The sequence below is a fragment of the Spermophilus citellus genome, assembly GCF_964194105.1.
Source record: "Spermophilus citellus genome assembly, chromosome: 3".
Taxonomy (NCBI): domain Eukaryota; kingdom Metazoa; phylum Chordata; class Mammalia; order Rodentia; family Sciuridae; genus Spermophilus; species Spermophilus citellus.
Genome location: NC_138184.1, coordinates 134,263,698 through 134,280,506, shown reverse-complemented (window position 1 = coordinate 134,280,506; position 16,809 = coordinate 134,263,698). Strand labels below are relative to the sequence as shown.

Sequence of the window (16,809 nt, the reverse complement as noted above, 5' to 3'; positions counted from 1 at the left end):
CAATATATCTTCATAAAATGTTTTTGAAAAATTTAAGGAGCATCCACAGACCCTTAATAGCTGTCTTTCTGATGTTTTCATACATGACCCACTACTCACTTGGAGTAGATTACTACAATGTGATTTTTTCTTAACTCAAAACCTATACGTTGCTACAACAACTTCTGATTGTGTGTTGAGAAGTGTGAATATGAGGTCTATCTCATTGTGGGGGTTTTTTTGTAGCACTTTTTTTTATTTCCAATCAAGATGTTTGTGTAACTTTGTTTTTTAGCTTTCAATTAAATAAAAAACAGTATTCTCTCCTCATTTTGCCTTTTGATGGTGATTTTGTATCATCTACATGCAATAATTCCTTCAACTAGGAAAACTTCAGCTCAAATACTGAAGATCAGGAACTGGAGAGAGATTTATTAAGTCTTTATATATAACCACCTGATTTGAATCTTCCAAATATAAGTGCCAAAGGATGCATGGGAATAAGAGCAGGCCCCAAGGCCTTGATGCTTTAGAAGGGCAGTTGCATAATCTGGGGGTAGGGGAGGTAGTTTCCAGTTACCTTGTACCTAGGGTGGGGATGGACGACACTGCCACATATTTCTCTATTTCAGGCTCATTATTATAATTAAAGGAGCCAAATGTTTTGCATTAAAGTGTGTGTGTGTGTGGAGAGAGGTCCTGATAAAAGTTAATTTAATTTTTTGTACTCTTTTTAGTGTTTTCAGTTTTCTCATAGTATCCTCAATTTACTCCCTCCTACAATGTATTTCATGTTCTTGAAAATATTCCTGAGTAAATTACATCAATGATAAGTAAGGAAAATAAGATGTGTATATTTCAATTTTTATTTCAAATAATATACTCTTTGATGGCTACAAGACAATTAAGTCAATGTATAGCATCTTCCTGACATTTCTCTTTGTGAGATCCCTGGCTGAAAAAAAAACCCACTAAATTCCAGGCTTACCAATTTGCCCCAAGTATAAAGAATAATAATTCTGATGCACAGAGAGCTTCTGCTTGTCAGTTTCTAGATGTGCATTCCCTGTGGGGAAAACTGACATTTACTGTGAATCTATAGTTTTCCAGGTGCCAACTCAGAGGGTTCACATTCATTGCATATTGTTCTCTAACACTTCATTAAAGGTAATTCCCATTTTCTAGACAAGTTAACTAACAGAGTTTAAGTAATTCACCTAGTCAGTAAGGCAGGATTAGAACAGTCTATGTTCTGTGTTTTTCCACACTAGTCTACATCAAGAAGACAACACGCTCCTAAAATTCAGAAGCTGTACCGTAATCCTGAGATCTGGAGCACCTCCTTATACCCTCTGGTTCCTACTGATATCTCCAAACAAGCTGCATTTGATGAAGAATATGAGTGCATCCTTACACACAGCTGATGCAATCACCCACATTCTTGAAATGCCACTCTTTAAAATAAGATGCATTTTTAAAAACTTCATGTACTATTGGGAAACCTAAGAAACTATGTCATCAAATCCCTTTATCAACATGGCAAATTACACAATAAAAAATACCCGGATATTAGTTGTATAGAACTTCTTTATCTTGTTTTGGCCAACTGTCCTAAAGATTTCACTATTTAGAAAGCACAAGAAATGGTGTGTGGGGGGGTGTGTATCAGCTGCTCATTGGCTGGATTCATCCATTTTTGTGCAACTGAGAAGAGGTAGAAATTGAACACTTAGATAGTTATAATATGTTCATGAGTTAGAGATTAGCAGTAACCCAAGCTAGAAGGTCCAGATGGCTGAATGTTCTCATATGCAAATAAGGAACTATGATGGAGTAGAAGTAACATCAGAGAAGAAGCTGGTGTCTTAGTTCTGTCTCTTTCGCTACGTGCAGTAGAACTGGAGAAAGTCCCTTTGGACCTGACTGTGTAAACTCAAGAAGATAGCAAAAAGAGATAAACATGGTGAGAATCCCAGCCACAGGCTACTATTGCCTTTCACTGCCTACTCCTAACTCTAGATCTAACTCAAGCTCTTGACTTGTCTAAAGATCCTGGTATTTTTATTAAAAGACAAAATTTTCTTCAGGATCCATTTTAAAGAAATGCTCAAGAGGTAGCTATAGTCCCAGAGAAAAGAATCCTATAAAAAGACACAGGCTGGTGGCTAGTACCCCTCTTCACACAAATTATGTAGAAAACACACTAAGTCAAAATTTTGCCCCAGTCAGACGATAAAGGCAAATTCTCGCTTGCAATGACAGCCCCAATGGCATTCCTTTCAAAGGCAGTATCTGGTACTGTACGTTTTACTTGACACATTTATGCACTTTTTATTAAAGGAATTTAGTAAGAGTTACCCTCCCTAACTTTCATCTCAATCATCGTTTTCATCTGCTTTCCTAGACTTGCCTGCAGCCCTATCACAAAGTCTTAGCTGTTGGGTCCTGGTGCAACCAAATGGCTGGCAGCAGGTTGCCAAGGCAACATCTGTTGGAATCAGCTATACAACTTCCTTGAAAAATTAAGGTCTTCTGCAGAGGTACCAAAGATAATTATTGCATTGTTGTTAATTTGGCCTTTGAAGACATGGCAGAATATCCAATAATTACTCATATCAGTATTTAGTATTCATGATTTATCTACAAAGCAAACAGGAGTGGTTGAGTCTTTTGAAACAAAGGTAAATATTATGCTTGCTCAGAGATGGGGAGATGTGAAAATAGTGGTTTCTGGAGCAGCCACAATGGACAGTTTCTATGGAACTTTCCAATAGTTTGCTGAGAGATTGTTTAACTTGACTTAAAAATTTTTTTTGTAGTGTTGAATATCAAAGCCAGGGTCTCATGCATACCATTAAGCAAATGGTGTACCACTGAGCTATGCCTCTATCCTTGGAGTTGTTTTTTTAAATGCCTTTGCTTCAAAATAAACATTTTACCCTGCCTAGCTATATCATCTTTGCACGATATGTAAAGCATTGGCTGTCATTGATCAAACTGCCTCTCCTAGGTTTTTACTAAAACTTAACCTCTCTTGGTAGTTTGGTCATACTATCTCTCACTTCAATAATTATAATTATAATTCAAGGAGCCATTCACAAGACTTCTCAAAGTAGCCATACACAAGACTTCTCAAAGGTAGCATTTGAGCTGCTTCACACTGAATGTTGGAACAGAAGGCAATTTGCCAGGGAAAAGCAAGAGATATCTGATTTAAAATCAAGCACTTTTTCTTGATTATGCTTATGGTTCCTGCTCATGTCCATGGAAGACTAAATAAAGAGTGGCCCAAGCAGGAAAGGGCCTTTGACTCTAGAGGTTTTGAGGGGATGAACAGAATAAGAAAGGGAAAGAAGGGTATCAGCACACATTGATCTGGGGGTTACATTCATGTTATCTATGAACTCAAGAAATCTCTGCACTGTCACCCATAGAATGAGAGCTGAACCAGTAGAACACAGCAGTGTGATTCTTCCAGGTCTAAATTCTGACCCCACATATGGGGTGGAACTGGGGTTTAGGGTTTTAGTATTTAAACAAGTTGTCTTTCTTAGCATTTGAATGGTAGTCTACACACTACCTAGTGGTACTGATAGCCAGGAATGGTTTCAGTGGGGTGTTATGAAATGAGGCCAATATGAACTAAGAAAGAGATTATGAGTTTTTTATCCTGCGGTCAATTACAACTGAAGTCATATTAAAGACATTGAGCTAAAGCACTAGATTTAGTATGTGAAAAAAAGGATATGTCAAAGAAGACATATGATCAATCATATATTATTGTATGAGTCCATTTATATGAAAAATCCAAAATAGATAAATCCATAGAGCTAGAAGGGCTACTGGCAGGTACCAAGGACTGAGGGAGGAAAGAATGGGAGTAACTGCTAAATAGGTGCTAGGCTGTGGATCTGGAATGTGCCCCAAAAGTTCATGTGTTGAAAACTTTGTCCCCAAAGCAGCAATATCCAGAGGTGGGGCTTTGGGGAAGTTATTAGATAATGAGGGCTCATTAGTGGATTGATCCATTTGACAGATGCATAATGGGAATGGACTACTGGGAGGAGGTGGAAACTGTAGGCAGGCAGGGCATGGTTAGAGGAAGTGGGTTACTAGCCCCTTTCTCTCTCTCTCTCCCTCTCTTTCTCTCTCTGATTCTCAGATGCCATGAGGAGAGCAGCCTTCCCCTGCCATGCTCTCCCACCCTGATGTCCTGCCTCACCTCAGACCCAAAGCAATGGAGCCAGCGGACCATGAACTGAAACTTCTGAAACTGTGAGGTACAATAAATCTTTCCTCATTTAAGTTGCTCATGTCAGGTAGTGTTGTCATTGCAATGAAAAGCTGATTAACACAATGGGTATGGGATTTTAATCTGGGGTCATGAAAATGTTTGGAACTAGATAGTGGTGATAGTTATAGAACATTATGAATGTACCAAATGCCACTAAACCGTTCACTTTTAAGTGATTTATTTTATGTTATATGGATTTTACATCAATAAAAAGTACATGCTAAATGTAACAATTAAAAATCACTAGGCAGCCAGGCATGGTAGTGCATACCTGTAATCTCAATGACTAGGAAATTTCAGGCAGGAAGATCACAAGTTCGAGTCTATCCTTGTCTCAAAATAAAAAATAAAAAAGCTCAGTGACTCAGTGGTAACATGCCCCTGGTTTCAATTCTCAGAAACACACACACACACACACACACACACACACACACACACACGGCTCCCCCATTGTGCAAGAACAATCTGAATCTTGATGTTCCTGTTCACAAATAATTATGATAACATTGAACAAATAACATTAGAGAATTCTCACTTGGGCCTGTTCAAGAAGACCTTTGGAATATCACATCTCAGAAGGCAGAGAAGATGGATGTCTGTGTGTGCTACTCAGCTGCTGTAGGTGGTTAAAAACAGTACCAGCCACGTATCCAATAACAATAGCTCCTTATTCTGAAGATGGAATAAATAACAAACCCAGGCCAACCTGCTCTGAGATGTGTGATGTTGGCCCCAGTCTCATTACCTTCATTTTATTCTTGGATACCTTCATCTCTTCCTAGAAAAGATCAAGGCCCAGACACTTGAAATTGGATGTACCTGGAGGTCATCTGCCTTTTGTCCTCCATCTAAAACCACCTCAAAGGAGGGCACAGCTGAGGCGGCATCCCAGTTCTCTGAATTCTGGCAAAGAAGGCTGGGAAATCCCCTACCAAAGGACTCAGAGTGAAGGACTCCAGAAGAGACAGAGTCCTCTTAAAAAGAACAATGTTGTTGGGACACAGATTCTTTAGGAACCAAAAGGAAATCAGGAGACAGAGATATAAGGTTCCTTATCATATGTGAAAAGAGGCAAGACTGGAAAAGCATTGTCATTGTCCCAAGGCTGCCATCTCCTTCCCAAGCATGTGTTTTGCCTGCTTTTGTTGATTTGCTTCTCATCAACTTTCCACGAGGATGATCATGATAATATCATCAAAATGTAATTGATGGAGGTACTTGGTGTGCCAGATGCTAAAACTAATGAGACATATTATTTCTAAGCTCTCATAGGAAAATTTTAAGTTTTGTAGCTTAATTGCAAAAAAACAATTATTACTAACTCCATTTTTACATCTGAGACAATTGGGGTTTAGATGCCACAAATATACTGTGAAGCAGAAAAAGAAAATTAGCACTGCTTTTGATGACAAGTGCCTTTCTTTTCTAAATAGAAAAACCAAAGTATCTGAATGGGGAAGGAAGAAAGGAAGGGAGGGAGGGAGGGAGGAAAGAAAGAGAGAGTGGGGAGAGGAAGAGAAAGAGAAGGAGGAAGGGAGGAAGAGAGAAGGAGGGAGGGAGGGAGAGAAAAAAGAAAGAGAGAGGAGGGAGAGAGAGGGAGGGAGAGAGGGAGGGAGAGAGGGAGGGAGGAAGAGAGAGAAAGAAGGAGGGAGGGAGGGAGGAAGGAAAGAGGGAAAGAAAGAGAAAATGAACATATATTTTCATTTAAAGAGACCAAACTATAGAACTTTTCAAGACTTCTAAACAACAGTGTTAACCAAACAGCAGATCAGCGATTGAGAATTGGCTTGGCATGTGTCACACACCCTGCTCTGTGCTGGGTACTATGGAAGAAGACAAAAATAGAGCCTCCAGTTTGGCCTGAGGAATGCTGAAAATGTAATTAGATGCTAATGAAAATATAGTCAAACTCAGAAACTAACCATTTCTATAATTCTTTTCTGAGAAAGGTAAAAAGCTATGTCTATCTCCAAGGCTCTTTTTAAAAAGTAAAAGACACACATACACATACATGTGTATATCATAAAATTTTAATTTAAAGCATGCAAACTTTAATTTGAGCAATTAGAGTTTAGAGTTGAGTGATTCTGTGTCAACAAAGGACAGACAGTAAATCAAGTTCCCTGGCTTCATCTAGTCTTTGGTATCTTCTCTGACATATTGGGAGACCACATCTTGAGGTACAGTGGAAACCCCAGCTCTCATGCTTACTCTGCACATGGAGAAAACCCAAATACTGTTCCGCATTTATATGACTGCTGCAGAAGGAGTCCCTGAGCTCTGTGTAATGTCAATTTCCACCCCAAGTTTGGAAAGCAGGATGCAGGATCCATGTCTGTTTCCTGCATCACTGTGTTCCCCAGGGCTAGAACTGAGCCTATAACTAGGAAGATTCAAATATCCCTCTCAACTGAGAGAAAGAGAAATGAACACAGGCATTCTATTCAAGCAAACAGAAATATTCCTAGCAAGGGAGTTCAGAGGACATATACTCTGGCAACTCTGGTATATTCATTATTGGAGTAATTGGTCTTGATGAGTCAACGTACATATGTTAAAATTTTTAAAAAACAAATCACAGCAAAACCAAAAGTAGGTACTCAAATAATTGGGTCAATAACGTTTCATCATCCCCATGATTCTCCAACTATTCTAAAAACATCTTTACTTCAATTTTTCTTCTTTTACATGTTAAGTTGTGCTAACCTTAAATTTAATTACAGCACATTATTTCTTTTACAATAATAGGCAAAAAAAAGAGTCTACTTCACATCAGCTGACAGGAATTTAGAGAAAAATAGAAGGGGCCTCCCTTAAAGAAAATGCAATTAAAATTTTATTCCTTGAAAAGAAATTACACACATGGTAAATGGTCAACTATGACTAAATTATATATTATGAATTGATTCTATACATTTATTTATCTGCATTTTAACTTAATTCTGTGATGTACATACTGAAATAAATACTGAAATCCATTGTTTTCTGAAGTTTGTTTTCATTACTCACATAACATAGAAACGTCTAGAAGAAGTAAAATAAGAGTGTTGATTTTAAAATGTATCCTGTAGACATACTGGTAAAATTTGATTTTCTAAGAAAAAAACAAAGACAATATGTGGGAAATAAAACAACAAAACAAAACAGAAATATAGTAATTAAACTTTTCTTAAAAACCTCAGGTTTCTTTGGGAACCACTACTAAAATTTCCTGTTCTATAAATTACACTTGATATTAGATTTGATTCTTTTTTCTTTTCCTCCCCCTCCCTCCCTCCCTCCCTCCCTCCCTCCCTCCCTCCCTCTCTCTCTCTCTCTCTCTCTCTCTCTCTCTCTCTCTCTCTCTGTCTCTCTCTCTCTTTTAACAAAGCCACCACAAACTTCACCTCAGATGAAATGCATTCTGTCAAAAGCTGAACTAATAACTGTGTTGTGACATTTCAGCAGCAAAAAGGATTACCTCCAAAGGTCACATCAACCCAGTCCTGACGGATGACAACCACAGCCGCCTATTAATTAATGCTAGGGACGAGGTGTGGGTTTTTGTTTTTACAACTAAATACCACACATCTAACAAAAGAAGAAGTCTTTCTTTATATATATATAAAAGAACCCAAATAAAATGACCAGAAGAAAGAAGATATAAATCTACTCTAAAAATCAAAACTATATTCTATGTGGTACAATTCTCCTATGTAGAAGGGAAGAAGCGCTTCATCCAAGTCTATTTAGGAAACATGCAAAGCGGGAACTTTAGGTGAGTATATTATTTAATACTATTACTACTATTTCTCAGCCCATATAGAGAAATGAACTTGATGTTTATTTTTCTTTTTGGAAAGAATGGTTCACACTATGAACTCTGCATTTATTGTTCTTATATCACCTCTGGGTCTCAGGACATGCCTGAATCCTTCCAAAGACACTCTAATTGCCTTATATTTCACAAGGAATTGACATTTTTGATCGCCTAAAGTTTACCTATAAGGCGGAAAAGTATTTTTAGAATAAAAATTCACCCAAATAGCTTCTTACACAGCATTAGGATTTTAGTAATGGTTGATGCTTGTACCATATTGGCTAAATATTTTTTTAAATCACCCTCAGTTAAAAAGATTATAAGTCATGTGCAGGTTCAGCATCCCCAGTTAGAAAATCCAAAATCTGGGCTGGGGATGTGGCTCAAGTGGTAGCGCGCTAGCCTGGCATGCATGCGGCCCGGGTTTGATCCTCAGCACCACATACAAAGATGTTGTGTCCGCCGATAACTAAAAAATAAATATTAAAAAAATTTCTCTCTCTCTCTCTCTCTCTTAAAAAAAAAGAAAATCCAAAATCTGAAATGCTCCAAAATTCAAAACATTTTGGGATCTGACAAAATAGTGCTGGAATTAAAAAATTCCACACTTGGCCTCATGTGAGGAACACTAAAATATATTACATAAAATTACATTCAGATTATATGTATAAAAAATTTATGAAACATAAATGAATTTCTTGTTTAGACTAGGGTACCATCTATAATATATTTCAATAAGTATATATAAGTATTCTAAAATTAAAAAAAATCTGAAATTCAAAATATTTCAGGTCTCAGCATTTCAGATAAGGGATACTTAATCTGTAATATATTAGGTACTACTTAGTAGGTATTTGATAATGGGTAGCTGTGAATATTAGTAATTAGAAAACCAATGAACTTGGATTTCATTAAAAAGTTACTTATAGAACTTTAGAATGGGGATAAGTGTGAGGTGGTAGGTGATCATGGCAGTCTGAGAAGGTATCAGAGAGAATCCATGTAGGTGCCTGTAGGTTAGCTGTCTACTCACATCTCCCACCTACTGCACATCAGATGCTGTCCCAGCTCAAAGCCATGGGCATTATGCATTAGGCCTAACACTGAATAGCCTGGGGCACAAGCATCAGTGTAGTTCAAAAGCACTGGTGAAGATGAAGACTGTGCTGCCATTCAAAAGAGAAATGTGATGAGAACTTTTGGAATCAATTTCCTTCAAATCCTAACCAGTATCTGTTATTGTTTGGATATCTGGTATCTCTCAGAAGTTCATGTATAAGACAGCACAAGAGGTTTCAGAGGTAATAAATGATGAGAGTTGTAACTGAATCAGTAGATTAATCCATGACATGCATTAACTGGGTGGTGACTGTAGGCAGGTAGGATGTGGCTAGAGTAGATAGGACATGGGGACATGCCTTTGGGGTTAATATTTTGTCCCTGGTGATAAGAGCTCTCATTCTCCTTCTTTGTTGCCATTTCCTGATCTGCTTCTCTCTACCCTACCTTTCAGCCATGATGTTCTGCCTCATCTTGGCTCCAGAGCTATGGAGTTGGTCATCTATTAACTGAGACCTCTGAAACAGAGCCCAAATAAGCTTTTTCTCCTCTAATTGTCCTTGTCAGGTCTTGTTGTCACTACAATCAAAAAGCTGACTAAAGCAGTGTCTTTATAACTCCCTGTCACTGGGCATATTCATTTTAAAATCAACTATCTCCTTAATTATAGCAGTGATTAAAAAGACAAATGTGGGCTGGGATTGTGGCTCAGCGATAGAGTGCTCGCCTAGCATGGGCTGGACCCAGGTTTGATTTTCAGTACCACATAAAATAATAATAATAATAAAGGTGTTGTGTTATGTCCATCTACAAAAAAGATTCTCTCTCTCTCTCTCTCTCTCTCTCTCTCTCTCTCTCTCTCTCTCTCTCTCCTTAAAAAAAAAAAAAGACAAATGTGTGGGATGACTTTCCCCAGATGAACACATTTCATATTTTCCTTACAAGACTAGATCCAACTTTATGTCTTTAAATAGAAAATACAATAATCGAGTCATTATTAATTAGTATGTCCAAGCACTATCTATCCCTATTATTTATTTCTCTACTTATAAACTGTTGATTTGATAAATGAACTACCCTTTTCCCAGTGAAGTGACCTAATGCAGTAACATGAAATATAGCTTTCCTCTTTCTAGGCATCTAACCTAGGCAATCCTACTTTCAGTAATAGGGAAATTGTTTTTCTTATTTCTGTATATTCTGTGAAGGCTTAATAAATAGCACCCTAATTGACATTATTGAGACACATTTTACTGCATTTCATAAATATATACCTTTCACTCAACACTGGCATTTTCAACTTTATATTTCATGAACTTGGTGCATATTAGATCTCATGCCAGTTTGCAATGAGAATTTTTTTTATAGTAGCATGAATCAGGGTAAAAGCAGGTTTCCAGACAGACATATGGATCGCCATACATCCTCAAGGTCCCCATTATCCTCAGAGACAGAACAAAGTTGAGTTCCACTACTCCTAGCTGTAAACATAGAAATCCTAATATATTCATGGGTTTGGAATATGAAATTTCAGACCCTCACTGTGCCTTTACCAACATACAAAACTAACATTATACACAGTTAGTGTGATCACACAATCTGTGAAGTTATTACTCTTATTTTTATCACATGTAAGTTGGTCCCTAGTTAAGGATGGGTCTCCAGCCATCATAGGTGGAGCACTGAATTGACAAGTTTGATTCCCTGAAAGTAATATCCCAAAAGGGAGAGTATCGGAAAGAATCAAGGTGCCCTTCTTAAAGAGTCATGCCTGTGGCAACACTGCAGTTTTCTGCTTCTCTCCGCCCTGCCTTTCAGCTCTCTGGGTATCTTCCTGTTTTTAATAAAATGAAAAGGCATGTAGTTTCATTGTCAAAGTAACAAAGGCTACTTGAACTGGGGGAACCATGACAGATAGGAAACTTGTTTGGACAAAGTGAGGCATGGATGGGAAGCGATACACAGGGTCAGGAGATGAGCAAGGTGATGGCAGCAAGGTGGATGCATGGGGAAGGAAGGATGCTCTCACCACTGCCTCTTCCACTGGCTCCTCAGCCCTAGTTTCCAGTCCAAGGTCCAGCCCGACAGCAGGTACAGCAGCAGCAGGAGGTTCCTCTGCTTTTGGCTCTGAGGGTGGAACCTGTTCAGATTCAGCCTTGGATTGTTTGTTTTGGGGTTAGAGGAAAAAGATTCAACATGTCAATAGGTAACATTATGGAATATTAGATAATAAAGTTTTTTTGTCATCCTATAGGTAGCTACTATATTAAATCCATGCTGGAAACAGATAAAAATCCCTCCCATTTGGCATAATGCACCATTACAGAAACGAATCTTGTTAAGCTTCTCTGTTTTCATCACCAAGAACTACATGCATTTCATTAAAGTCAGGCAAACACCACAATTTTGGCTACTCATTTCTTTTTGACAGCTATAAAAGTTCTTAAAATGGTACTTTCTGCTATTTAAAGGAGAGACAGAGAAACCCTAGGAGGACCCATATTTGCTTGTTGAGAGGAGTGAGGAAGAAATTTCAGGGAACACAATTCTGGGATCTTTTAATCCTGTTAACATGTATTGTACAAAAAAAAAAAAAAAGTGAGGGGCCATCCCCATATTTAGATTAAAATGCATTCATTCGATTCTATAGGTCACTATAAAGTTAGGATGCCATCTCCAAAGCTAGGGGACAGCAGGCCTAGCCACATGGCTGCTTGAAATACAACTATAAATATTTTGTTTGTCTGTTGTAAATTTCTAAAATAATCCCTCTTTCCCTTCTCTCTCCAACAAAATCCTTCACAATCCATTTAATTCATACAATAAACTAATTCTTCAAAAACCACAGAGCAGTACTTTCCATGGTATCAATTAGATCCTTTTAATTGTGTGGGCAAGGTGAGGTCTTTTCATTCCCCATGGGACTTCTATAAATACGTATCATCTTAATTCTAATTATATACTGAATCAGATCTCTGGCATCTCTTAGCTCAAGACTTTTTGTTTTAAAATTAACACTATAAAATAACAAGAGACCATTAAAAACACCACAGCTAATGTATACCACCACAACTATTGCCAATATTCTCTCTTTGTCATTAATGTAATAAACATATTTATCTAGCATGACCTATTCACTAAATAAATGAACATTAGAGGGGTAATTAAGATCTTTTTCCATCAGAAATTTTCCATTTAAACTGCAAAAAAATTTTTAAATTATGTTCCAACAATAGTAATAAGACTCCAATTAATACTTCGGAGAAATCAGTTAAGTTCTAAGAGATTCTCACCTTAAGTAACCAAAAGCTACATCTATTTCTCCTGTATGTTTACCTAAGTCAGTCCACATGACAAGTTTCATGGAGAAGTTACAAGAAAACTTATGCTGAGGTTATATAAAATAAATAATGAATTGCCTAGTGTTGGATAAATATATAAATTACATTTTTTATGCCCTCCACCAAACCATTTATTGTGATGCATGCCTTGACCACACCACTGATCTTTTCAAAGGACAGTAAAATTAAAAGACACATTGGTAGACAAGTATGCAGAGATTTGATATTTTATAGGCTTTTATAACCTTTAAGAGATGGTCTGACACAATTTTTAAGAAAGAGTGAGATAGAATTTACTCTAATATGATCTCAGGTGTTCTTTATGGGAAAAGACTTCACTTTTATTGTTCAAAAAGAATTATCTTCATAATGGAACAAGTTTTCATAGCAGATGCTATAAAAGCTCAGGATATGATATTTCCACCTGGGAAGTCAAGGTAATTTTCTCCAGAGGATGGTATCAAATGACCTACACAATGGAGGACATAAAGGGCTATTTGACAAAGCACATAGAATTCCCTGGGCAGGTGCTATTCCCTGGCAGGTGAGTCTATGCTGTGGAGGAAGTCTGAAGGCAGATTTGGAGCCAAGAGAAGTTTCAAAGTATGAGTCAAATACATTTATCATTCTATATTTAAAGAAATGCAAGGATAATTTAAAATGCAAAACAGTTGTTTACATCAGAGTCTGGGTTTCTAGAAGTCTGAGAAAATTCTGAAATTGTATGCTGTAGCAAGAATAACTAAGGTGACTTTATAAATAAATAAGTCTAATTGCATTTGCTTGCTGAAATTGAACAATGTAATGGCTGTACAGAGGATATAGGTCTGGCAATGTCCTCTTAAGCCACAACACATTTTACCATCTTATCATATCACACCAAACATTATGACATTGCAACTTAAATTAAAAGGAGATAAATGTGGCTCACTGAATGATAGGTAAGAATGAAGCATGATTGCACATAAAATCTGCTATTCTAATTTAGAAATAGAAGTGTCTTCTATTTCTTTTAAGGTAGCATAAAATCTGTAGATATTCTATCAGGATAGAGAGAAAAACAAATATAAATTGTAAGCAACATCTTGTGGAAAGATCTAAATACTTCTACAGGAATTGTGCCCTGCCTCAACCCCACCCTCCTCTTTTTTTTTTTTTTTTTTCCTACAGGATATCTCTCTTGACAGATGCTGCTAATAACTTAATATCATGGTAAACTATTTGGGAGTGCTGGTAATGATTTCCTATTAGCTGAAGTAGCAGTCACTATACATTCAGAGAAGAGAGAGACCATTTAAATATATTGGTGGCCGCAGAATGCTATAATGGTTTTGTTTGGGGTTCAAAAATGGAATGCTTCCCTAAGAATAAAATTGACAGTGTGGCCTTGTTGTGCATGTTCTGGAGTCCTCTGTGATAAGATGAAGCCAAGTCAATGCAGAGGGAGAGAAGATGGCATGGAAGAATGAATTAAGAGTCTATTCACAATTCAATATGGTGCCTGCCTTCTCAGATCTTGGGAGAGCTATTTTAGAGAGAATTGCAAAGGGCCTTGGAGGAAACTCTGAGCCCTGAGCAAGGTTTTCAGGTTCAAAAGGGTTTCATCTTGTACTTTAGGGATTATCTGTGGGGCCATGAGTTGCAGGCTGGGAGATGCATAGCTGAGTACTAATTTTCAAGCCTACCTTCTCAGAACAGTCAATGAAACATTATTTTTAGGGAGTTTTCCCTGCTCCTAAAAAGATCCTGTATAATCACAATACACTGAGAAACATAGGATTACTGTGATTTCATAGTGTTAGCAGCACCTCTATTGCTGGGAACGAGAAGCTAAGTTCCCAAGGGAAAGAAGAGGCATGGTGTCTGTTTCAGAGAAGATATATGGAGAAGGGCAGGCATGAAAGCTCCTACAACTAACTGAGGACAGAGGGAGATGTTCAAAGAAATTTAAAAGCCATAGGATTCTGGGCCTGGATCTTCTTCATCAAAGTCATAGTGTCACTTTAATTCTAACCAATTGTCTTTGGTTTTTATGCTAGGATTTCTCAATTTTTCTTAAACAATTCACAATTGATAATTAAAAATCTCATCCTTCATCTCCATTACCCTGGCTGAGATTCATCAATGAACATGAAGAATGAGTCTCTGACTCCAAAACTGACACCATATAATTTCTTTTGGAAGCATCCAAATATTTATTTGCAGGCCATAGAGATTTAACTTGGTCGTAGCAGGAGAAAAAAAAAAGTATAACAATCTTCTAGCAAGGTAGTAGAGACACACTTGTCTTGCAAAACTCTCAAATTAACCTTTAAGACAAATGTTCTAGAACAGAATTCCCATCTTAAAATTGAAATAGTCTAAAATGAAAAATTCATTCTACTTAAACTTAATTCCAAGTTTCCAGAGAAAAAGTTGGAAGCTGGGATAATCATACATTACGTACATGGGAAACTCATAGTGTTGCAAATAATCCTCATGAACTAACCCTCATAGAGACAAAGTCTTCTGTAATGCAGCAGTGTCAAGCTCACAAATCACATGTCTCAAAGTCTCTTCATTCAGCTTTCTGGTAAGATGCTGCTGAAAAGGCTTCCCATGGTAACTGCAACACCAATCTTAGAGAAGAATCTCCTTTAATGCCAAGTCTAACTCTTTCTGCCTCCTGCTCATTCCCTAAGATTTCTCTACTCTTATTTTTCATTGAATTAGGAACCACAACTCCACACTCTACATTCCTGCTTTCTATAACTCACAAGATGAAGGGATGAGATGAGAAGTGGGGTGCTCTTATTTCCAAAATAAAAAAAACAATAATAAGAAGAATTTTGAAGCATAAATTCTTAAAGCAAATTCATGTTCAATCCTGTAGCTGAAGTTCCAATTACATGGAAATATTCACATCCTTGATGGATCCACTGTTCTCCACTGAGGCCTATAACTAAAAGACTTCGGTTTTTGCTAGAAACACTGTGCCTTTTATAAATATGAGTAAACAAACTCAAAATCACAGTAAAATTTTATAGATGTGTTCCGTCCTGATTTCTACAAAAGAGGGAGCTGCAGAAATCACGTTTTAGATATTCAAACTCTAGACAAACCAGAATGATCAGTTTATATTAGCATTACCACATCTAGTGGTATCTGACAACTTCCCAAAGATACAGACCCACATCAACTTACCAAGCCGCCAATCACACTCTGATCTGTCTGTATTGTAAATAATGAAGTATCCTGGGGCTGAAAATGAGGAGAAAACAATACTTTAAAAGATATTTAAATTAGCTCTTGTCAATTGTGTTGATAAATACGTTTCTAAGTTTTAAAGGTCCCTTTTTAAAATCACTGAAACAAAAATGAAAATTAAACATTAACAGGAGTTATTCTAAATATAAATCTTGGTTAACAGTACATTGTGAGAGTCATAAAAGCAAAGGGCACTGGCTTTGGGGGCATCTTTCTTGCATAGATTCTCTTCTGGATGTTGACACCAAATTAGAAGTTAATAGGTTTGCACCTGAAATTAACCTTCAAACTTTTTAAAATGATAGCAATGCACTCTCACTATATCACTTAACTGGAAGGGTTATTTATGTGTTATAATTTAAAACATTTTAAAAAGATTTTCATTGATCTGAAACTTCAAGCTGGAAGAAATCCTAAGGAATAATGGTCTCTGAAACAAGGCTCATCTCCCATTGTACTGGTAGCCAAGTTCTGTACCTTCTGGATGGGAGACCAAAGAGTCTTTCCCAGACAATCTCACCATCTCAAGGGAAAAAATATGCCTGAAGAATCTGACATCAGGGGCTCCCCACAGAAAAGAGGAGTCAAAGACTTTGGTTAAAGATGGTCATTTGAACGTGTGTAATATAATTTTGTTACCTACAGAATCTAAACTAAACTACTATAAAGGGATATTTTTTAAAGGCATTACACCACAAGGATGAGAAGAATGGGAAGAAAGATAATTAACAAAATTTGATTTGGAAAGCCATTGAATAAGCACTAAGTAACTTGGTGGATCCAAAACGATTTGTGTTGAAAGATGATGGCAGAAATGTCACAAATCAACCCAATTCATTGCTCCCAAAGGATCAAGGATTCAAAGTGTAGATAACCAAGGGAAATAGGAGGCAGAGGGGCTGCTCAAGACAGGGGAACTGGTTGAATGTCTATCAAAAAGTAACCAAAGACTGGGGCTGTAGCTCAGTGGTAGAATGCTTCCTAGCATATATGAGGCATTGGGTTTGATCCACAGCACCACACAAAAATAGATAAATGAAGTAAAAGTATTGTGTTCATCTACAACTAAAAAAAAAAATTAAGTGACTAAG

General features: G+C 37.2%; 1 protein-coding gene across 2 annotated transcripts in view; it reads right to left on the bottom strand.

Annotated features, from left to right (window-relative positions):
- AMPH (amphiphysin) overlaps positions 1–16,809 on the bottom strand; it is a 217,876-nt gene that overhangs the window by 16,465 nt on the left and 184,602 nt on the right. For both annotated transcript variants that reach the window (XM_081287269.1, XM_081287268.1), the window contains 2 exons: positions 15,656–15,712; positions 11,161–11,286 (listed from right to left, as the gene is read on the bottom strand). In XM_081287269.1, the coding sequence (XP_081143395.1) occupies positions 11,161–11,286; positions 15,656–15,712 (183 nt within the window). The remainder of the gene's footprint in view (positions 1–11,160; positions 11,287–15,655; positions 15,713–16,809) is intronic.